The 22,297-nt window shown below is 39.4% G+C and overlaps 9 protein-coding genes across 9 annotated transcripts; 6 read left to right on the plus strand and 3 right to left on the minus strand.

Annotated features, from left to right (window-relative positions):
• Window positions 1-174: 174 nt before the first annotated feature.
• Window positions 175-3,427, plus strand: BCR41DRAFT_313562 (hypothetical protein; the record flags this gene model as incomplete). Its single annotated transcript, XM_022021141.1, has 7 exons — window positions 175-281; window positions 386-512; window positions 655-924; window positions 988-1,293; window positions 1,553-1,874; window positions 2,063-2,987; window positions 3,127-3,427. Coding segments are annotated over 7 exons (2,358 nt in total), but the record flags the coding sequence as incomplete, so codon positions are not given.
• A 2,590-nt stretch (window positions 3,428-6,017) lies between these two features.
• BCR41DRAFT_363243 (hypothetical protein) lies at window positions 6,018-7,002 on the plus strand. The gene has a single exon (XM_022025861.1). The coding sequence runs from the start codon at window positions 6,146-6,148 to the stop codon at window positions 6,671-6,673; it is 528 nt and encodes a 175-aa protein (XP_021876278.1). The 5' UTR covers window positions 6,018-6,145; the 3' UTR covers window positions 6,674-7,002.
• Window positions 7,003-8,173: 1,171 nt separating this feature from the next.
• BCR41DRAFT_375136 (hypothetical protein) lies at window positions 8,174-9,029 on the plus strand (the record flags this gene model as incomplete). Its single annotated transcript, XM_022026919.1, has 3 exons — window positions 8,174-8,277; window positions 8,310-8,334; window positions 8,682-9,029. 3 exons carry the CDS (start codon window positions 8,174-8,176, stop codon window positions 9,027-9,029), a joined length of 477 nt encoding a protein of 158 aa, XP_021876279.1.
• Window positions 9,030-10,242: 1,213 nt separating this feature from the next.
• BCR41DRAFT_375137 (hypothetical protein) lies at window positions 10,243-11,207 on the minus strand (the record flags this gene model as incomplete). The annotated part of the gene is made up of 3 exons (XM_022026920.1): window positions 10,243-10,313; window positions 10,646-10,831; window positions 10,949-11,207. 3 exons carry the CDS (start codon window positions 11,205-11,207, stop codon window positions 10,243-10,245), a joined length of 516 nt encoding a protein of 171 aa, XP_021876280.1.
• Window positions 11,208-13,082: 1,875 nt separating this feature from the next.
• On the plus strand, window positions 13,083-15,233 carry BCR41DRAFT_342392 (GDP dissociation inhibitor). The gene is made up of 6 exons (XM_022022287.1): window positions 13,083-13,222; window positions 13,384-13,530; window positions 13,661-14,094; window positions 14,177-14,308; window positions 14,419-14,838; window positions 14,953-15,233. The coding sequence occupies exons 1-6, from the start codon at window positions 13,220-13,222 to the stop codon at window positions 15,149-15,151; spliced, it is 1,335 nt and encodes a 444-aa protein (XP_021876281.1). The 5' UTR covers window positions 13,083-13,219; the 3' UTR covers window positions 15,152-15,233.
• An 85-nt stretch (window positions 15,234-15,318) lies between these two features.
• On the minus strand, window positions 15,319-16,889 carry BCR41DRAFT_426147 (GDP-keto-6-deoxymannnose 3,5-epimerase/4-reductase). The gene is made up of 4 exons (XM_022030688.1): window positions 16,677-16,889; window positions 16,238-16,555; window positions 15,816-16,081; window positions 15,319-15,696 (listed from the first exon to the last, which is right to left on the minus strand). The coding sequence occupies exons 1-4, from the start codon at window positions 16,820-16,822 to the stop codon at window positions 15,461-15,463; spliced, it is 966 nt and encodes a 321-aa protein (XP_021876282.1). The 5' UTR covers window positions 16,823-16,889; the 3' UTR covers window positions 15,319-15,460.
• Window positions 16,890-17,033: 144 nt separating this feature from the next.
• On the plus strand, window positions 17,034-17,492 carry BCR41DRAFT_363246 (hypothetical protein). Its single transcript, XM_022025862.1, has one exon. The coding sequence runs from the start codon at window positions 17,097-17,099 to the stop codon at window positions 17,352-17,354; it is 258 nt and encodes an 85-aa protein (XP_021876283.1). The 5' UTR covers window positions 17,034-17,096; the 3' UTR covers window positions 17,355-17,492.
• A 921-nt stretch (window positions 17,493-18,413) lies between these two features.
• On the minus strand, window positions 18,414-19,979 carry BCR41DRAFT_363248 (ribosomal protein L19/L19e domain-containing protein). The gene is made up of 3 exons (XM_022025863.1): window positions 19,940-19,979; window positions 19,473-19,582; window positions 18,414-18,971 (listed from the first exon to the last, which is right to left on the minus strand). Coding segments are annotated over exons 1-3 (588 nt in total). The 5' UTR covers window positions 19,942-19,979; the 3' UTR covers window positions 18,414-18,495.
• A 396-nt stretch (window positions 19,980-20,375) lies between these two features.
• On the plus strand, window positions 20,376-21,785 carry BCR41DRAFT_363250 (ribosomal protein S13; the record flags this gene model as incomplete). Its single annotated transcript, XM_022025864.1, has 4 exons — window positions 20,376-20,406; window positions 20,745-20,837; window positions 20,981-21,054; window positions 21,489-21,785. The coding sequence occupies exons 1-4, from the start codon at window positions 20,404-20,406 to the stop codon at window positions 21,781-21,783; spliced, it is 465 nt and encodes a 154-aa protein (XP_021876285.1). The 5' UTR covers window positions 20,376-20,403.
• Window positions 21,786-22,297: the final 512 nt, after the last annotated feature.

Here is a 22,297-nt window from a genome sequence, read left to right on the forward strand (position 1 = left end):
CCCTTTATCCCCTCCCCCTCTCCTAATTGCTGTGAACCATGTGGGTAGACCTTTTGAAGGAAAAAAATAAAAATAAAAATAAAATAAAATGTAACCAGCTGTACTGTAATTAGCTTCTGTTTACATGTGCTCATTGTTATTGACAATTGCATCCAATTGCATCCAATTGTTAGGTCGAGGTTGATTATTAAGAATTTGCCAAAGCATCTCACGGACGAGCGGTTCCGAGAGCACTTTAGTTCTATTGGCGAGGTTACTGATGCAAAGTTGATGAAAAGTTCGTAAGTGGTTTATAATTACTGTTGAGGAGGATCATAATTAAGACAATGTCACTTTTCTCCCGTTGAAATACGTACATCTATTGACATGAACACCTTTGTAATAGATTTGGTAACTCTCGTCGTTTTGGATTTATTGGATATAAGACAGAAAAGGAGGCCAAAGCAGCTCTAGCACATTTTAACAATACGTTTATTGATACTTCCAAGATCATTGTTGAGAAAGCAAAGGAGGTAAAAAAAAAAAAAAAAAAAAAGTCGAAATAGTGTGCTGAAAGACTTTAGTACTTGGTCCCATGTAAACTCATTTTTTGCTTGCTCAATAACTTTTTTTTTCTTTTGCTTTATTATACTTTTCTTCATTCTTTCCTTCAAGATTGGCGATGAATCACTTCCCAGGGCATGGAGTCAGCATACAGTGGGTACATCAGCCCATGCAAGGAAAATGGGCGCAGAACGACAAAAGAAAGAGGCTGCTGAGGCTGCATCCAAAGCAAATCAGGAAAAGCAAACCAATATGGAACTACAAAAGAAGAAGGAACATATTTCAAAACTTTATCAAGCCGAGAACGATCCTAAACTGAAAGAATATCTGGAAGTGATGCAATCGCGTGCTACGACTAAATCATGGGCCAACGATGATGCTGTAGAGTTGAACACAGAGAAGGCTGGAGATCATCAAACAAATAAGGCCAATAATAAACCAAAGGTTCATGCTCAAGTGATGGCGATCAAGAATAGGAAACCTGGTGGAGAAGGACTGACGGTGACTCAGACGAAGATCACGTTTGACGATTCGGATGATGAACTCTATGACAACTTGCCACTCGTCAAGTCGGCGAACAAGGATGATAAGAAGGCAGAAGAAAACGAGGGAGAGGATGTCCTTATGTCAGATGCAACTCCTAAAGAAGATAGCCTTGTAAATGATTCATCCATCTCTGATTTGGATTGGCTCAAGTCACGTATGGTAAAGCCGGCGCAAGAGAAAATGGAGGAGGACGCGAATGAGAAGGTAAAAAAAAAAAAAAAAAAAAAATCCTCAAAAGTACTCAATTAATATCAATCAATCAGGTATGAACCTCTCTATTTTCACTGTTTAATAATACTCATCCAATTTATGCTTTTTTTTTCCTTTTTTTCAGTCAAGTTCTGATGATGAAAAGGCGGGAACAGATGTCGAAAGATCAGAACCACCAAAGATTGCGCAAGAACCACCCAAGAGACCTGTGCTACTCTCTGCAGAAGAAGAAGAGGAAATAGCCAAGAATCAGATTGCAGATACAGGACGTCTCTTTGTTCGAAATTTGCCCTATACCTGTACAGAAGACGAACTTCGCAAGTTGTTTGAGAAGTTTGGACCTCTGTCAGAAATCCATATGCCGATTTCGAAGGATACTAAGAAACCAAAGGGCTATGCCTATGTTCTCTATCTGTTGCCTGAACATGCTGTCAAGGCATTTGCAGCCCTGGATAAGAAATTCTTTATGGGACGTCTTCTTCATATTTTGGCCTCCAAGGAGAAACCTCAGCCCAAGGAGGATGAAGAGAACCCTCTGGGACCTGGTGGTCGTCCCTTGTCGATTAAGAAGCAACGTGAGCTGAAGAAGAAGGGTCAGAGCGGAATGGATTTCAACTGGAACACTCTCTATATGAATGTATGCTGTCAATTCTTTAATATAAGTGCATAGCTTATTTTGCCTGATTTTGCTTGGTACTGACAAAAAAAAAACGTTCTATTTTTCTCCCTTGTTATGGATTGATGTAGTCGGATGCTATTGCAGCTTCAATTGCAGATCGTCTCAATGTCTCCAAGGCCGACATTTTGAACGCGGATGCGGACAATATGGGTGTACGTCTTGCTGTTGCAGAAACTCAGATCATCATGGAGACCAAGAAGTTTTTACAGGAAGAAGGTATCAATGTGGATGCCTTTGGCAAGAAAGAACGTAGTGATACAGTTATTTTGGTCAAGAACATTCCTTACAATACTACGGAGCAAGAGCTGCAAGACTTGTTTGGCACCCATGGAGATTTGGGAAGAGTCTTGATGCCCCCAGCAAAAACAATTGCGATTGTAGAATTCCTTCAACCTAGTGAGGCTAGGTCTGCGTTCTCACATTTGGCTTACAGGCGATTCAAGGATACGATCTTATATTTGGAAAAAGCACCTGTTGGCGTATTCAATAGCAAGTATGATCCCTCGATGAAGGATCAAAAGGCGGCCAAGAAGGCTGCGAATGAGGAAGAGGAAGCATTGTCAAAGAAGGTCTCGTCCACTCAACTCATGGATGCTACGACGACTGCAGAGGATGCTCAGGATGTGGAGAACCTGGAGGGCGCTACTTTGTTCATCAAGAACATCAACTTTAAGACTACGGATGCAGGTCTGAAGAAAGCATTTGCTAATGTGGATGGTATCAAATCGACTATGATCCGACATAAGCCTGATCCCAAGAATCCAGGCAAGACATTGAGCATGGGTTTCGGATTTGCAGAGTTTATGAGCAAGGAGAAGGCTGTGAACGCAATGAAGGCTATGAATGGGTTTATTTTGGATGGCAACAAGCTTGAGATCAAGTTCTCGGACCGGTCTAGCACAAGCAATAATAGTAAGAGCCGAACTACCCCTAAGGATCACGGTACTAAGCTCATTGTCCGAAACATTCCCTTTGAGGCGACCAAGAAGGACATCCAAGGACTTTTTAAGTAAGTTGTTGAGTTGTTACACAATGCTTTTTTATTTATTTATTTATTTATTTATTTATTTTCGTTACAGCAGCAACACATGTCTTACATTTGTGGTACACATACACATTACTTATTAATATTCTGTTTATAAAAATAGCACTTTTGGTCAACTCAAGTCTGTGCGCATTCCCAAAAAGATGTCTGGAGGTCACCGTGGTTTTGCGTTCTTGGACTTTATGACGAAGCAAGAAGCCAAGAACGTGTACGAGAATGTGGCCAATACCCATTTGTTGGGTCGTCATCTGGTACTCGAATGGGCTGAGGAAGATTCTGGCCTGGAAGTGTTGCGTGAGAAAACAGGTCGTCAGTTCAGGAAGGATGATGGACATGGTAGTGGCAAGCGCAGAAAGATTGATCTTGATAATGACGACGATGATATGATGATGGAAGACGACTAAAAGAAGGGCTTACATTGTTTTTATTTTGTATTTTTTTTATGTTCAAAAGTCAAAAACCATTCATTATAATATTTCCATTGCATCTTCAAAAAAAAAAAAAAAAAAAAAAAGATCTACCTTTTACCTCCCTTTGCTCTTATCATCTTCCATCCAATCCTTATAGCACACGATTTTTTTTTTTCCTTTTCATCCACTACTTTCATCTTTTAATTAACATGAATGCCTGTACCATAACCTTCATCTTTATTCATAAAAATACAGTTTTAAACACATATTTGGAGCTTTTTTAGATTATTTGTGAGATAACTAGTATATATATGGATCTATTATTGTAATAGACAAGGCGCGTCCGTCTTTTGATGATTCATTAGCTATACCCTAATTATTATTATTATTTTTTGTTTCGGCATATTCAACAGCCGTTCATCAAATGTTAGTCCAATTTAAATCTATGAAGGCATCATAGCAAACGGACTGGTGTGTATTACTAGTGTGAGGTGGTAAGGAAATAATAAAGGAGCCCATAGAGAGATAGAGATAGAGAGAGTCCTGTAAAAGTGCTCACACACACAGAGCCTTAGTCATCTCGCGACCATCAGGCTTTTGTTGCTTTCTCGGTAAGTTTTTTTGGAAAGCTTTTTATAATAATGATAATAACCGTTGCCACAAAAAAATCTTCCAACAGTATTATAAGTAAGGGCGTAGAAAAAAAAATGTACTCTAGGTGAGCTTGGTTGTTGTGAAGAAAAGAAAAGGGTATGTATATATGCTGCTTATACATGGGCTATCGGATCTGGCGTCCATGTACATTCCAGATGTCTCGAACGGTGAGCAGGCGCTTGTACCAAATGCTCATTTTCTATTAATCAAACCAGTATATATCTGACCTAATCGTTCTTTTAGAGACGGGGGAGAAAAAAAAAGTGAAAGCGTCTGTTCGCCTGAAGTACCCCTAAACCTTTTTTTTTTTTGTTTTTTTATTGCCATTAAACTCATCAAGATAGTTAAGTTAATATTAAACAGGAAAATAGAAAACGCGCTGTCAATGGCGAAGGAAAAGAAGAAAAATGTTTAAAAATATTAATAAACAAAAGTTGTATATATTGTACATGTATACTATACATGTTGTCTGCTAGACTGATATGAGTGAATGTGCCCTTACTTTTTCTTTTTTTTTTTTTTTTTGTGAGCTGTCAATGCTCAAGTCTGCATAGTTCCATATTCGTTCCTCTTCATTTTTCTACTGTTTCTCTCTTTTTGTCTCTGTCTCTGTCTCTGTTTCTTTTTTTTTTTTTTAACTCCTTTCTTGAAGAAAAAAACGTATAACACTTGATTGTTTCTTTAGTTTCTTCAGAGCTGCATATGATAAATGCGATAAAGACAGGAAACTAGAAGTAAATCCAGGGGCTTTTGGTTGGCGGTTTTTTTTTTAGTACGAGGATCTTTTTTTTATTAGTGCCATGTTAGGATGCATTAACAATAAAAACAAACAAACAAACAAACACATTAATCCTGAATGGGGGACCAAGCGAATGACGAAAAAAAAAAAAAAAAAAAAAAAAAAAAGTCATCAAGGGTCTTATCAGCATTTTTTTTTTTTTTTTGGATAAAATAAGGGATAAAGGGAAGAGGGATGGCAGGAGTAGGAGATTGCAGATGAGGTGGATCGAGAAACCACAACGAAATAAAATTAAAATAAATCAAGGGCGTTGGAACTCTGTATCATATTAATGGTTATACTAGACAAGGCTGCAACTGGCGCCCTGGGTAATCTTGAGGTAATTTGTGAGACAAAGTGTATAAAAAAAGAATATGATTACCATCCATCCATCCACCTTGACCTGTGGCGCATATGTATTACTATGTGTTAGATGTATGTGAATTGAAATGGAATACCCATGAACATTGTCTGATATTCAATGCTGTTTTTAGTCGCGTGAGGCAAAAAAAAAAAGCTTTTAATTGTTCAATCCCTATCTATTATCTTTGTAGATGCCAGGACCCTTGTAATATCCATCCTCTCTATCATCTTGTCATTACGATGACAAAAAGTCTCTCCCAACTATAGTGTCTAGGATAGAATGCTACTGAGGGGTACTCGCTAGGACTCGCGTGCGTTACCCAAGCAAAAAAAAAAAAATAGGCAAGTAAGGAAAAGTAGCGCGAGTTTTATTTTCCCGTCTCATCATTATGAGATGCATCCCCTTCCCAGACGTTGGAGATATTTTTATTTGGGTGTGCCTGGATGAAATTGAATTCATTCAATCCTACGGTTGGAATGGCCTAAAAATACACCATTCAGGAACCTTATTGTTCTCCTCCCCTGCGTGTATGGTTTATTCAACAGAATTACTGTTTATTACTGTATTTAATGTATTAGGACTTTTTTTTTTTGAGGTGCCATGTCAAGTTCCAATGCGAGTATTTTTATCCCCAGTTGCCTATCCCCCACATGCAAAAGCAATTGATTATAATGAAATAGAAGGTCCTGAATATTCTCTCTAAACGTTATTACACTATAGTCTCTAATCTATTCATGGCTTAAAGTTGGCTCCTTCCCTCTTTTTTTTTTTTGTATAAAAGACAACCCTTTTTCTTTTTTTTTTATTGTTCTGTAGACACACCATCTCTCTTCCCAATCACTTTTTCAACAAAGAACAAAAGAGCAACCACTCCTTCCTAAAACTACCTTCATCTCTCCTACACCTTACATCTAACATGAAGTTCATTGCCACTCTCGCTGTTGCCGTCTCCTCTTTGGCCGCCATGGCCTCTGCTGATATGTTGCAGATTAACAACCCTACCGTCAACACTATCTGGAACGCAGGCAAAACCGAATACGTTGCCTGGACTGGCAACTGCGCTTCCATGGGCCCCGCAGGAAAGAACGTCACTGTCGAGATCGTTACCGGGCCCTCGACCTCTGTCCGTCACGTCGGCAACATTGGAACTGTTGATTGCTCAGGAAGCAACAGCACTGCTAACGTCATCATCCCTGAGGACTTTGCCTCTGGCCAGTATGCTTTGATCATCTTGACCGAGCCTGAGAAGTCCTACACCAATGCTTTCACCATTAACAACCCCAAGGTGGCTGCTCCCCCAACTACTGCTCCCCCAGCTTCTAATCCTTCTGGTTCCGGTTCTACTGCCCCTAAGGAGGAAAAGCCCAGCAGTGCTGGATCCTTGGGTGCCAATACCTTCTTGGCTTTGACCGGTGCTGCCACTGCCGCATTCTACCTTCTCTAAATTGAAATTGAGAAAAGAAAAGAAAAGTGGGAGGCATCTGAGAGAGGGTAGGGATCAAGCACAATGCTTGATCCAAGCAGTTGTTGATTCTCTGTTCCTGATTTTTTTTTTTTTTTACTTTGTCTCCATATCCGGGTTACACCAACCCATTCACTCAACAAGACAAAGGAAGAAAAATTACAAGACATGGAGGCGAAGCAACAACCATTTCCTTCATTTATTAGAACGTGTACACCTACTTGCTCTTTTGTTCACCTAGAAAAAAAACAGACATTATAATCTTTCATTACACCATTTTGCTTTTTTTTTTTCTTGTTTCTACTGTAATAAACCATGTAATAAAACTTTTTGATTTACACTTATAAAAAAATGTTCCCAAAGGAACATGATGGATATAGACGGTATATTTATCGTTGAATGCGAGGGTCCTTTTGGAGATTGCAAAACAATAGGAGATATAAAAAGGCTTTCTTTTTTTTAGGATCCAATGCAAGATATAGCCCGTTTCATTTGGTCGCGATACCTTATATTTTTTGAATACTTTCGAGTGTATTGGCAGCCAATTAGCTCGCTTGTTACGAGTATTGTTGCAAGTCCGTCACGTAGTGAGATGCCACCAGAACAATTCAATCATCGTTTTTAGATTAAAAATATAAGGTATCGTGACCAAATAAAATTGGCGATACATTCATTCTAAATAGCTCTCATTTAATCTCACTCTTTCTTTTTTTTTTTTTTTTTTTTTTTTTTTCTTTACAAGCTCTCAATAAATGGCTCTTTTTTTTTTTCTTGAGTGGCATGGCATTGGTACCTTTTATAATTAGCATTTATATATATCGCCAATTTTATTTGGTCACGATACCTTATATTTTTAATCTAAAAACGATGATTGAATTGTTCTGGTGGCATCTCACTACGTGACGGACTTGCAACAATACTCGTAACAAGCGAGCTAATTGGCTGCCAATACACTCGAAAGTATTCAAAAAATATAAGGTATCGCGACCAAATGAAACGGGCTATATATATATCAATATATATATATATGTATTTTACTGCATTTTATTTTCAAACGACGACAATAGGTAAAGGAATGCCTTCTTTCATAACACCTTTTCCTCTTCATACCGAGTTTCTTTCTTACATGACAGGAGATATAGAATATGGTTACACCGGTTTAGAATGAATAAACATTTTTATATTTTATATTTATTTATTTGTATACAAACATGTCCCAATCAAATCCTGGTTGTTTGGCCACCAGAGTTTAAACTTTAAGCTCTCTTGAAATCACTTCTTTAAGTGGATTTTTCGAATCAAGGGGGAGGGGGGTACCCCTAACTCGAAATGGGAGACCACAGTAACCCATGTTTTTTTTTTTTTTCTTTCTTTCCTTTGTAGTGAAATAATGACGTGGATCTTCGCATCCAGTTTGAAGAAGGGGTAGACCAGTAACCGCGATAAAAAAAAAAATTGGAGCCAGCATTTATTCAATAATGTATGGAAGCGCCATGCCATGGATCCAGGAGGGAGATTTCTGATGCACAAGGCCCACGGGAAAGCCTTGATGAGGCCCAGACCATAAGGTCGTTAGGAATCACAAGGTAATTTGCTGAACATGAATTTGTGTGGGCAGACTCTTGGTGAGATCGATTGAGATAGTAAAATATGTCTTTCAGAAGCCAAAGATGGAGCTGGCTACTCTATTGCCATGCATTTGTAATGTTGAAGGTTCTCAATCAATCACTTCTTAAATCTAAGGAAGTGTCTGTTTTCCCTTGTGCCCTCCTTTTTGCGCCGAGCCTGGCTATGGAAGTACTTCTAGCGTCTCCATGGACACCACCAAAATACTCGTGTTGGAGCGAGCATTGATTGACGTCGATAATACAAGGAATGGGAGGAGATCTGCATCACGAACTGACACAACCTGAGTCCTGTCTGCTGTCTTTTGAGGCGCAAAAGGAGACCTTGGTCTACTTCAACCCAAGATACTCTTGTAAAAAACTAGATGTCTATGCTAAGAAAGAAAAGGCTACTAGCCAATATCAACGATGATGCGAAATCCAAATTGGCTGTTTTTTGCAATAATGAGGCCATCAGTAAACTTGTTGATCGCGTGTTTCACTGTGCCGAAAACTGTGCCAACATTGATCATCGTTGGGTCTTCCAAAGTCCCAAAAATGGTGTACTATCGGCTACTTGTTGCTTCCACCCTGTCATAAGCTTCATTCAGTGCACTACACTGGGTTACTATGACATCCCTCTACACATAGCATACGATAATGAGCCTTGGGGCTCTTTCGTGACGGGGGCTTTACTCGCTGCCCCTGCCGATTCAAACGAACAAGCGTACTAACAAGCGCTGTCTTCTTTTTATAAAGATGTATTTTTTATTGATGTACAGTAATAACTGCTTCATTACTAAATGACCCCTTTTTTGTCTCCATCTCTTCAGTTAAGTCTACGTTTTAAGTATTTCTCTCCCGTCTGCTTCTCTCGCAAGCTTTGTGCGGCTTTCCCACCTAGCCAACTTGTGCTTGCTCTTATAGTCCTCAAATCATGGTCTTTCTAGCGATGAAAGTAAGGCAGGGAGCAATTGATTCCAAGGTGAGAGCGCAGGAAAGCGCGGGTTTGCAGAGGCTCAGCAGCAGAAGAAGGCAGAAGTAGTTGGAGACGGTGTATCAGAATGATTAATGATGCTGTAGCATCCGAATGCAGGTTCTGGATTAAGCTCAACTGGCTTGAAAAGGTGAATTGGCGTAGCCCAAAGGAGTTGATTTACGAGAATTTCATGGAGGCAGCTGTACATTGCCAACTCGATGCTTGACTAGGCAATCCAACTGGAATAGGATATTTACTTCAAGGTCATGAAAGCTTCAAATCATCAAGCTCCAGTAGACAGAAGGAATTATGATTATAACAGTTGCTACGAATAGTGCAAATCGTACAAAGGCAGGGAATGAGATCAAGAGTCAAACTTTTGGGATATAAAGCTTCCTTGACGGACGACTGTACCCTAGAATAATTGGCGCGTACATGTATACCGCTTTCACCGGGAGAGGATAAGAAAATTTAAGTTATGAACAGTGTAAGGGAGACACTTTTCTCACTTTTTTATTAGCCCTCCGTTCTACTTTACCCAACATCTCTCTTTGTATTAATAAAGCTACTAAAAGAGCGCGACGACAGTTTAAGAAAAGAAATCTCAAGGATTAATATGTCAATGTGAAGTCCTAATCCAATACAGAAGAGGGCAGAAACTGGATTGTGGCATGTCCAATGCAGGGTGACTGAACAGTTCAAGAATCATTTGCGTCTGTGGTCACAAATTTCCAGGATAGGAAAACCTGATATGTACTATGATGACAATTCAGGATGGAAGTGCCTTGAAGACTGCTTCTCGAAGCGGGAATATATCCGACGTTGATTGCTCGTTCATATTTATCGTTTCATTCAGCCTTTGCCCTGCAAGCTACATCATTTCTATATAACGTCGTTTAATAAGATAGGAATGGATAAAATTAAAGATGCAATGTACGGTTCAATTCGGAATATTTATAAAAAAAATTCTAAAGTCCAACCAGCCTCTGAATCTCACTGGGATTGGGCTGAGCAATTTCAGAAGTCCGCTCGGCTCCTCCTAGGAATAAGAAGCCCATGCTACTACACTCATCATCAGCGCTGTGTATCTCGGTTCATTGCTATTCATGCGGGCAATACACCTAATAGAGATGGACAATCAATCAGTCTCTCCTCAGTTGACTGCAATGGATACTACTTGGTCTGTCTATATCATATGTTCTTCATTCCAGAACTCGATGAGGTATCCCAGGATCATAATGAGTAGCAGGAACGAAAGAAAGATGTGTTTGTTAAAACGCAGCGATCTTCGTTGAATAAAAAGAGTAAAAACCTAACTGTTGTAAAAAAAACTCATAAATCCCTGCTAATCGTGACACTTCTTGATTTCACTCAAGTAGGCAATTCCCTTGGTCCTATTGGTCATGAGATTGGAGCCATTGGTATCAAGGATACAGACGCTACGAACGCAGTTGACGACAACGACAGCACTACCCATGACATGGAGAGCAGCAATGGCCTTGGATGAGAAGTCAGCCTGTCCGGAGGCGTCAGTCGGGTTGATCAAAAAGCCGATACCTAAAAATACATTCAATGTATCGAACTCGACAATGATATTGATTTCGAGTCAACATAACGAATGAAAAGTTGCTGGAGGCTCAAAGTATTATATATACTAGTGCATGTTTACCATACCATTGGATGTCTGCTTGATATCGGGAAGACCATCCTCATTCATCTCGAAGAGAAGGGAAACTGCAATGGACTCGATGACAATAGCACGCTTCTGCTCATCTTGACGCGTTCCAGTGAAACCCATTTCACTGGCATGGGCAGATGAAACAAAATACACAAGCCTTAGAGATAAAGGGGCTGGCAAGAGTGAACTTTTTGTGGCCGACGTGAGTAATAATGGACATGTTATGGACGTCCGTAACTTTGTGCACCTGTCCATGTTGTAGACCGATTACGTTTGTGAAATATACCGGCATCATAATAAGTAACGGAAACGAAAGAAAGCTTAGTTTATTGTAATCCAAAAGCAAAAACCATGTATATACATAAAGCCGCAGCAATTTGTATGCACAGGGATTGGTGGCCAGCTTTCCTTAGCAATGCTACATTTACATACATTGTTTAACCATTGTCATACATACAAACAAAGTGGTCCAAACAAAGCGGAAAAGTCAAACAATGGCGCGTGGGAAAGGCACATATAGTTCCACAGAGTGGACGCGAAACTCACGCGTTCCCTCCATCCTTCTCTCCTCTGTCCCCTGCTTCTTTCCTCGCATCATTTTGTCAAATGTCCCCAACCAAGGCACGAATCTATTCGATAATGAAGTTAATCTTTTGTTGCTTTCAACTTTTCTGTTTAGGGGGTGAGAGAGAGGAGTAAGAGAGGCTGAAAGCGGCGAGGTTGTAAGCGTTAAATCGCGTTAAAGAATAAGGAAGGAACAGTTATTCCTTATTCTGATAGATTAGCCTGGCAAAGTTACCAGATTAAAATTGTATGCTAGACCCATTCAAAGAATGGCCATGAGCTTTATTTTGGTAGGGGAACAATCTCCCTGGAGCGAAGCTTCTCCCATGAGTACCACCTTCTCGAATGGTGAAGTAGATAATGAAGCGGCCTTTAGAAGGTGATGTTTGGCAACTATTGGTTGATTTAAGCGAGGATTCAGCTAACAAATGAGTTCATACAGTAGCCATGGACGCTTTTTTTTTTTTTTTTTTTTTTTGAGCATAGAAATGTGCTATAAAAAGTTTAATATAAAAAAAGAGTAAAACAAAGTTTACCTGGCAAATTCATCAAATTAAAAAGTAAAGATAGTCGCGACTAAAACTTTATTTTCGAGACACCAATCAAAACCAGATGACAAAAGAGACAGGACATGGCCCAAAAAAGCTCATGCTGAAGGCGGAGTTGACCCAGTAGTAGCCAAAGTTAGGCCAAAGTGGGAATTAATCACTGAGGAATCAATTAGTAGATATATATATATATATATATCCTCCAACTCGTTTGGTCAGTGATTCATATATTTTCTATTCAAAAAACGATGATTGAATTGATTTGGTGGCTGATTTTGACATTTCACCCTCCGTGACGAACTGGTGCCAAGGAATATAATTGGCTCCCAATTCAATCAAGATTATTCAAAAAATATATGAATTACTGACCAAATGGGACGGAGTATAGTGTGTAGGCAACTATGACCCAAAAGAGCTTCGTCTGAGATCATTCACGGATCAATTGAACACGATGAAGGTCACTAGCATTTTACATAGTATTATGAAACACTGCCTGGACTAAGGTACTCCACCAGTCCATCTCTGCAGTACACCAAAATGCCTTCGAAGCATGCCTTGTCATACCATCATCAACAGGTTGAGCTGTGATGGTTAAAAACAAATAGCTCGAAAAATTAAAAATATGTCCATTACAGTCAAGTTATCGATCGCATAGGTTGCGTCTGCGTTACTTGGTGCTGCAAGATCCATTAGAGCATGCTCCTTCACATAGAAGAGCCTCCCCGAGTTGAGAGGCAGGTTATAATAAAAGACTGTGAGCTTGTTCCCGGGTATGATCCGAACCATCGCTTTACGGATCGAGCTTTTTTTAAAACTAAAGCGCTCTATTTTCTATTTTAGAAGCGTTGGCCCTTAATATATCAAAGTTTCTGTTCTAAGTCTGCTTCGCCCTAGGTCTTTTCTTTTTTTTCCCCCCGCATGGACCCTTCCCCACTCTTTCCACGTCACGGGTCTCCGCGTTCATCGCATCTCTTTTCTTCTCCACAAGTATTTCTTCTTATTTTTTTTCTTTTCTTTTTTTTTTTTTTCATTACAACTAAAGCAACTAACACAATTAACACCTTAACACCTTAATACCTCAATACCTCAATACCTCAACACCTTAACACTTTAACAACTTTACATTTCAAATCCACAAAAGCACATTAAAACACGATGGTAAGTTGTCATTAGAATAATGAATGCAATTAATGCAACACAGGAAACCATGAAAACAAAGAAAGATGGGGAAACGCGTAAAAATCCAAGTCGTTACTGACGAGTTTCAATCGCCCACTTCTTATTTCTCCCCTTTTTTTATTACTGTTTCTATTGCTCAGGATGAGCAATACGATATCATTGTCTTGGGCACCGGTTTGACCGAGTGTATCCTCTCAGGTCTCCTTTCAATTGAAGGCAAGAAAGTCTTGCATCTGGACCGCAACGCTTATTATGGAGGTGAAAGTGCCAGTTTGAACTTGACTCAGGTATGGGAAAAAAAAAAAAAAAAAAAAAAAAAGCTAGAAACACAATACTTTCTAGTTATTAGTCCATTTCACTGAATATAAACTTGTACTTTTTTTTAAATAAAAAAAAAAAAAAAAAAAAAACCTACAGCTCTTCAAAAAGTTCCGTGGAGACGAAGCTCCTTCCTCATCCTTGGGGAATGACACTTCCTACAATGTTGACTTGGTGCCCAAGTTCATGATGGCCAATGGTGAGCTTGTCAAGATCTTGACTCATACCGCTGTCACGCGCTACATTAACTTCAAACAAATTGCTGGCTCATTTGTCTACCGTGATGGTAAGATCGCCAAGGTGCCTACCACAGAGGTCGAGGCAGCTCTGAGTCCCCTCGTGGGCGTAATGGAGAAGAATAGGGTCCGCAAATTCTTTGAATATGTCCAAAATTACAATTTGGAGGATCCCTCCACTCAAAATGGCTTGGATATCAGGACCGTATCCATGGAGGATGTTTACAAGTCCTTTGAGCTCGAAGCTGGCACCATTGACTTTATTGGTCATGCTCTTGCTCTGCATTTAGACGACAGGTAAGAAAAAAAAAAATAAGATTTGCTTAATTTAGCGGTTATTTTTTTCTTCGATGCTCACGAATTATGTATTTGAATTTAGTTACTTGACTCGTCCAGCTCAAGAGACTTTTGAGCGCATCAGACTGTACGTCTCCTCTATGGCTCGCTATGGCAAGTCCCCTTACCTTTATCCCGTCTATGGCTTGGGCGACCTTCCTCAAGGATTTGCTCGGTAAATATACTTTAGACTTTCTAAAAAAAAAAAATGATGAGCATGTACATGTATTTTTCAGGCATTAAGCAAACCCCCTTATTTTTCTCTTTCCTTCACGCATTACTTAGTCTGAGTGCAGTCTATGGAAGCACATATATGCTGGATAAGAAGGTGGACGAGATTGTCTATGATGCGAATGGCAAGGCTACTGGTGTTCGTTCTGGGGATGAGGTTGCTAAAGCTTCACAGATCATCTGTGATCCTTCCTATGCGCCTAATAAAGTCCAGAAGAAGGCTCGTGTCATCCGTGCCATCTGTTTGCTCAACGGCCCTATTCCCCATACCGATAAGGCCGATTCCTTCCAGTTGATCATTCCTCAGAACCAGGTCAAGCGTAAGCATGACATCTACATTGCTGGTCTGTCAGCCACCCATGGTGTCTGTGACAAGGATTACTACCTGGCTATTGTCTCCACTATTGTAGAGACTGAGAACCCAGAGCAGGAGATCCAGCCTGCTTTGGACCTTCTTGGACCATATGTCGAAAAGTGAGTAGACCTTTTACATTTTTCAGGTGATGCGCTGCATTTCTATCTTTTTTCTTTTTTTTCCTAACCTTCTCCAATTTTTTTTTAAAAAAAAAAAAAAAAAAAAAAAAAAAGATTTGTTCAAGTTGCTGATATTTGTGAACCAATCCAAGATGGTACTCAAGACCAAGTGTTCGTGTCAAAGTCATACGATGCCACTTCCCACTTTGAGTCCGTCTGCGATGATGTCAAGGATTTGTACAAGCGCATCACAGGCAACGAATTGGTCTTGAAACAGCGACAGACCTTGGAAGAAGAATACAAGGAGGCATAAAATACAATTAAAAAAAGTTTAGCAAGTAACGTGAGAGAATACTATTGAATTAATTAAATAAAAGATAAAAAAAACCCCGTTTAAATAAATGATGCAACTTTGCTTAATCAGAAGACATGGACGTTCTGTTTTTTTTTTTTTTTTTTTTTTTTTTTTTTTTTTTTTTTGACGAAAATCAGAGTTTTTTGCTTTACTTTTTTATTTTTTTCTTTAATTTGAATGTAATATATAGATGGTGATTGTTATTTATAAACAAAGGAAAGTGCCTATCCTTTTCTTGTTTCTTTTTTCTTATTATTTTGATAATATTTACTTGCGGATGCTGTCAACGTTCTCCTTGAACCACTCGACTGTCTCATTGAGGGCAACTTCGAAGGGTGTGAACTTGAAGTCGGGATTAAGACTCATCAACTTCTTATTTGAGGCAGTCTTCTTATATTGACCATCAGCCTTGGAAGTATCAAAGCGGTACTCGCCAGTGTAGCCCATGGCCTTGACGATCGCGTCACCAAGCTGCTTGATCGAAACCTCTTCCTCCTCAGGGACTAGTAGTTTTTGAATGAAACACATATTAAATATATATATATATATATCGTCAGGATCAGCACGACTCATTCAGCATGAATTATCCTCATAGGAGAAAAAAATTCCCTGAGGCTCTTACCAGAAAGAATAAGAGGAGTGATCTCCTTGTACTCGCGAAGGGTCCAGATGAAGAGCTTGGCAAGATCACGCGAGTAGATGAACTGGCGGAGGGGACGACCGGTACCAGCCATGATGAAAGGGGTACCGTTCTGCTGGGCCAAATAGCACTTGTGAATCAAACCAGGGATGACGTGAGAGTTAACCAAGTGGAAGTTGTCGTGGGGCCCAAAGACGTTAGTGGGAATAACAGAGGTGAAGTTGCAACCATACTGGTCGTGGTAAGCACTATCGAAGGATAAATAAAAGCCATCCAAGATAAAACAAGTTTAGATGAGTTCTGCATTTAACTATATTGCCAAAGAGAATCTCGTTTCTTTTTCGGTCCTTATAAAATATATCATTTTTTTAAAAAAAAAAAAAAAAAAAAAAAAAAATACATACCGGTTCATGACGTCGACCATGCGCTTGGAGTGGGAATAACCATAGTTGGAATCGTGAGGAGGTCCGAGGTGGACCATGGTCTCATCGATGGGATATGTGGTCTTGTCGGGAAAGATGCAGGTGGACAAGCAAGAGACGACCTTCTTAACGCCGAATTCCTTTGCGTGGTGAAGGATGTTGTCGTTGATCAACAAGTTGTCACGGAAGTAGTCAAGGTTGGCAGCCATATTACCGAAGAGTCCTCCAACCTTGGCGGCAAGGTGAATGATGTGAGTAGGGCGATACTTCTCAAAGATAGCCTTAGTGGCAGCAGGATCACTAAAAGAATTGCACAGAGGAAAAAAGTCAAACTTTCTGAAAATACAATCTACTTATCCACCACGCCTTTTTTCAAATGAAGGAATAGAACGTGATGAAAAAAAGGCTATCATTGACTTACATCAAGTTTCCATCCTTGGAGCTAAGGTAGACCCACTCCTCGCCCTCACGCTTGCCGTACGTGGAGTCGTTCTCAACAACCCACTGAATGGCCTTGCCGACGAGACCAGTACCACCGGTGACGAGAATGACAGACTTTTCAGACATGATGTGCAATGACAGAGGAAATGAGAACAAAGATGAAAGAAAAAAGGATGACTTTTTTCATTTTGCGTGAATAGTTAGTATTTATAGCACCTTACTTAAACCACAAAAAGTTGGATTTTGGACCTGAGACGTTTCTAGCACAAATCCCGTGACTTTGATTTGAAATTCTTGTTTAATTTGTAAACACAGTGCTTGGTCCTACAATGAAAGATGACTTTGGATCAAAACACGGCATTCAATTACTCTTTCTTTTGACTCGTCTCGTCTCCTCAGCATGCCCCGTTCTGCATGGAAAGGCCCTTTCTTTGTGGCACTGCCTGGTCTTAAGCAAGCATTGACTCAAAACATCCCTGTCCGGACAAATGCTCGTGCCTGTACCATCATTCCTTCCTTTGTCGGACTCAAATTTCAAATTCATAACGGCAAGGACTATGTACCCTTGACTGTTACTGACGAAATGGTTGGACACAAGCTTGGCGAGTTTGCTCCCACAAGGAAACGCTTCTCTTATCGCCAGACCAAGAACCGTTAAAGCATCAAGAAAAAGAAATGATATATACATCTTGATTTACATTTCAGAAACGCACAGAAAGGAACAAGAAGGCAAAAAGAGTGTTGTTTTTCGGAGAACAGGACGAAGCAGGATCTTGTCAGTTTTCTTTTTTTTTTTAGACGGGATACAATTGCAGTATTTTCTTTCTTTTTTTTTTATACATAGAATCATCCAACATTTTCTTTTTGTTTCGGAATCACAACATCATTGCATATGTGCTTAAACCATTATCGACAAAAAAAAAAAAAAGAAAAGAAAAGAAAAGAAAAAAGAAAAAAAAACCCTTCCTTTTTCATCTTTATTTCAGTATCTTTGTTGATTAGTCGAGCTTCATCAGTCATATCATTAAAGAAAGAACAGAATGGGAAAGAATGAAAACAAAAGAGTTTCTTTTAGTAACTGTAATTATTTTCTACGCCGCTCTTGCAACAATGCATTCACACGCGATAAGATACTTGGATGGCCTTTTCTTTCTTGAAAGTAATGCAACAGCGACATTACTAAATACTGAAAATTTACATTTACCACTACAATTGCTTCACAACTTATTAGTGCAGCTCCACTTAGTAAACTGGAATTGCCATAGAACCTTTCTTTTTTTTTTTTTTTACCTTGCTGCAATAGTCTATTCATGATATAGGAATGATGGCTCCTTCGACATGTTGATATTCTTGATCCGTTTGTTTCCGCATCCCATTCATAACAAAGCAACATTTGTACTATGATTGACTTCTACAACGCCTGTAACTACCTAAAAGGATTGATACCTTTCAGATTAGTCATATCTACATACTTTTGGAAAATTTCATCGACGTATCAAAAAAAAAAAAGCTCGCAACAAGCTTGATTTATTGAACATCATCGCAAACACTCCATTTCAGAGAATAAAAAAACGAGAAGGATGAAAACCCTCCTCTGAACAACTTGGATAAATAGAAACACAAACATTTATTTGAAAACCCTCCAAAACACGCCATATTGAATGTCATTAAGAAGGGAATAGAGACACTAAAAACCAAAAAGAAAAAGAAAAGAAAAACAGAATTCAACGAGCAAATTTTATTTGATTTGGTTGTTACGGAGGACGAGACCAGGGTTTTTTTTTCGATCAAATAAAAATTTACTTCTTGGACTTGTCAGTAGTCTCAACACCAGCTAAGACAGCACGCTTCTCAGCAACACGCTCGTTGCGGCGAGCACGGGCAGCCTTAGTCTTGTTGCGGTGAGCCTCAGCCTGATCAGCGATCAACTTGGCACGGAGCTTCTCAGCCTTGACCTTGTGGATGTACTCCATAAGGACACGCTTGTTCTTGAAGACGTTACCCTTGGCCTTCATGTACAAGGAGTGGTACAAGTGACGATCAATCTTGCCAGACTCGCGGTACTTGCGGAGGAGGCGACGGAGAACACGCTGGCGGCGCATCCAGATGATGTTGGAGGGCATACGGGCCTCAGCGGTACCCTGGCGCTTACCAGTGCCAGAGTGACGACCAGCACGCTTGGCAACGAGCTTCTCGCGGTGACGGAAAAGCGAGTGCATGGTCTGGGGCTTCTTGATGATGAGACCATCCTTGACGAGCTTGCGGATGTTCTGGCCTAAAACGATGTAAAAAATATATAACCAACAACATAGCATTAAGATAAACTTATTCGACTAGTTTGCAAAGTACGTCCCAACAATGAAAAGGTCGATTCCAACGAAGTCTCATAAAGATTCATTTTAGGCAATGAGAGTACTCTTGTAGTCCAATATTGCTAATAACTCATGTTTGATATTGGACTCTGTTTTACAAGACGTCTCCTGAGTACTAGCAGAAAGTACTGCATAGACTGTTTATTGGACTGATGATAACATGATTAATGACTCCTGAAAAGGCAAAGCGCAAATCAAAAAAAGAAGGGTATAGTCCCGAGCTGTGGCTGACTGCGGATTCAGTTGAATGACTACGGCATAAATTCCTGTAGCTCCAACTTTATGAATCTTTTTTTTTTTTCCTTTTTGGCCTCCATGAATAACTTTGGAAAAAAAAAAAAAAAAAAAAAAAAAAAAAGAAGTGTTTGTAGGGGTGATGGGTAGAAAAAAAAAGGGAAACTTACGAGAGTTGGCGTTAGCGATCTCGGTGACCTCGTTAGGGTCCAACCAAATCTTGCGCTTTCCGCACTTCAAGACCGAGGCGGCCAAACGTTTCTGACTGCTCAAAGAAACCCTGTTGGATTGACGATGGAGTAGAGTAAGATGAGGAAATGATCATCAGCGATTTTGTCGGTGAAATAAATAAATAAACAAACAAATCAGAAAAAGTTGATGATTCAATTCCTGAGGACTGAGCATAAAATCTCTTTTTTTTTTCTTTTGTTGAGCGAGGTGAAAACATGGTGTAAGAGTAAATGTCAAATTTATAAAGTAGTTGGAAATGTCGAATTATAATTAAGAATCAGATTGACAGCATCTAATTCACTAATGATCCATCTTTATGATTGAAATTTCATTGTAGAATGTCATCCTGACAGTAATTCTAAGCATGATCTCCTTGTAAACTTTTCGACATGATCCAGTTACGCACATGTTTTAATACGACAGAAGCAAAGGAGGAAAAAACTGTGTCTATCGCATCCACGCAAAAATAATTGAGGCTCTCCCTTGAAATTTTTTTTACATCCGTGGCTTTGATTGGATGGGTCGTCCTTAAGGGCATCACTTTCTTTACTTGGTTTTTCACTTGACGTTTCTCTCGATTCTCGAGTCGATCCTATGCCGTTGTTATGGTTATATATAATACAATATAAACTTATGTAGAATGTTGGCAAAAGAACCATGTTGAAAGTGAGTAGTAATGCCTTGTAGGCAAATATCTATTATTTGTTCTTTTTTAAATAAAGCACTATCCAAAGACAGTAGTTGTCGTCTAATGAGAAGTCCCCTGTCAACCCTCGCACCAGACATCGCTACTAACTAAGCCACAACGACTAAAAATGTCTGCCCAAACAATCACTTGATACTTCTTTTTTTCGCACTAATCAAACCAAGATGGAAAGTGGCCCAACTTTGAGAAGACAACAATGCATTATGTTGGAAGAAGGATCCTTTCATCCATTCAGATATCATAACCATCGATCTAAAAAAACAGACTTAAAGTGTTTGTTAATGAATGCCTCATCATCAATATCATGATTATTACAGGAGAACCTATGCCCAAATATTACACACTCTTAATAATCAGCGATCACTATGATCAGGATGGACATGCATGAATGGATGAGGAGGACATGTGCATCATCAATATTTTTTCTTTATGAACGACGAATTAACACTGGAAACTCTGTCTATTTGTTTATTTCACTTTTGCACTCATTCATTGACACCAACAGTCTCTCCTTGTTCCCGAGAAAGGCCAGTTCCAACACATTCTTCGTGTCCTCAACACTAACGTTGAGGGTAAGACCAAGATCATGTTCGCCATGGTAAGACGAACCTAACATCTCGAACTGTTCATTAAGCCGTGTCTCAAAAAAAAGAAAAGACGACCCACTCGCAAATTTGAAATATTTTTATGAGACCAATATACTAAACCATGTTTATTTTATTACTAATTCGGTCGCAATAGACGAACATCAAGGGTGTTGGTCGTCGTTATGCCAACTTGGTCTGCAAGAAGGCTGATATCGACTTGAGAAAGAGGTGCGTTTTGTAGTCGTATATATTCAGAGAAAATAGAGGAAGAAGTTTGCTGTCAACTTGCAATCAGGAAGAGGAGACTGCAGCAAGCTAAACATCCGAAACATTAATTTTACACTAAGAATTATTAATAACAAAAGAATGGCAACAATTAAGGATAATGGACTCCCTCACCACTGATCCTTCATCATCTTCTCTACTCAGGACTTATTCTTTATAATGAATGCCCACGATACCGCTTATCTTATTAAATACCAGAACATTCAGAAATAGTTTCAGGAGTATCTCACTCACCAGAGCGTTTTCTACACAATATCAACAAAAAAAGGAGAGTCGACTTCTTATCTTTGTGTACCATATTGGGAACTAACCCTCGTTATTTCATCTTTATCTCTATTCATGGATCTTACTATCCATCTTTTTTTTAATAAATCTAGAGCTGGTGAGCTCACCAATGAAGAGCTCGAGCGTCTCGTCACTATCATGCAAAACCCCACCCAGTACAAGGTTCCCCAGTGGTTCCTCAACAGACAGAAGAACTTTGTCGATGGCAAGTACACCCAGCTCTTGGCCAACGGTCTTGACAACCAAATGCGTGAGGACTTGGAGCGCCTCAAGAAGATCCGTGCCCATCGTGGTCTTCGTCACTACTGGGGCGTCCGTGTCCGTGGTCAGCACACCAAGACCACCGGTCGTCGCGGTCGCGTCGTCGGTGTCTCCAAGAAGAAGTAAATTGTATGTTTTTTTTATTTTTTATTTTTTATTTTTACAAAAATGATGTTTGAAAAAAATCTTATCTACATTGTCCGAAACTATATGAGGACAACCCTTTTTTTTCCTGATTTTATTTCTCCTTGGCTGGACTATTATTTGTCGTGTAAATTCACAATTAATGGAACTGTAAATGAGAGAAAATTTGATATTTAACCTTTGTGTACTTGTTCTTTTGGATATATACATATATAATAGATCTTTTTCGAATTCTTTGTCATTCTTGGGTGCATTAGTTGTAGATTCTACGGAAATAAACAACTCAGTAACAAAAGAAAAAAAAACATTATTAGATCTTCATTTGTGGGAATTGTGGATGTTTGCTATATACAGAAGTAAAACACTCTTGAGCGTGCCTTTGTTCCCCACACATTGCATTAATTGCATCAGTTGGAACCTAAGATCCGAGTACTGGTTATTAGATACCATTTCACAATGTATTTGCATCTAGACTTACTCACACATGAGAACTTCC

Source organism: Lobosporangium transversale (genome assembly GCF_002105155.1).
Source record: "Lobosporangium transversale strain NRRL 3116 chromosome Unknown BCR41scaffold_61, whole genome shotgun sequence".
Lineage (NCBI taxonomy): Eukaryota > Fungi > Mortierellomycota > Mortierellomycetes > Mortierellales > Mortierellaceae > Lobosporangium > Lobosporangium transversale.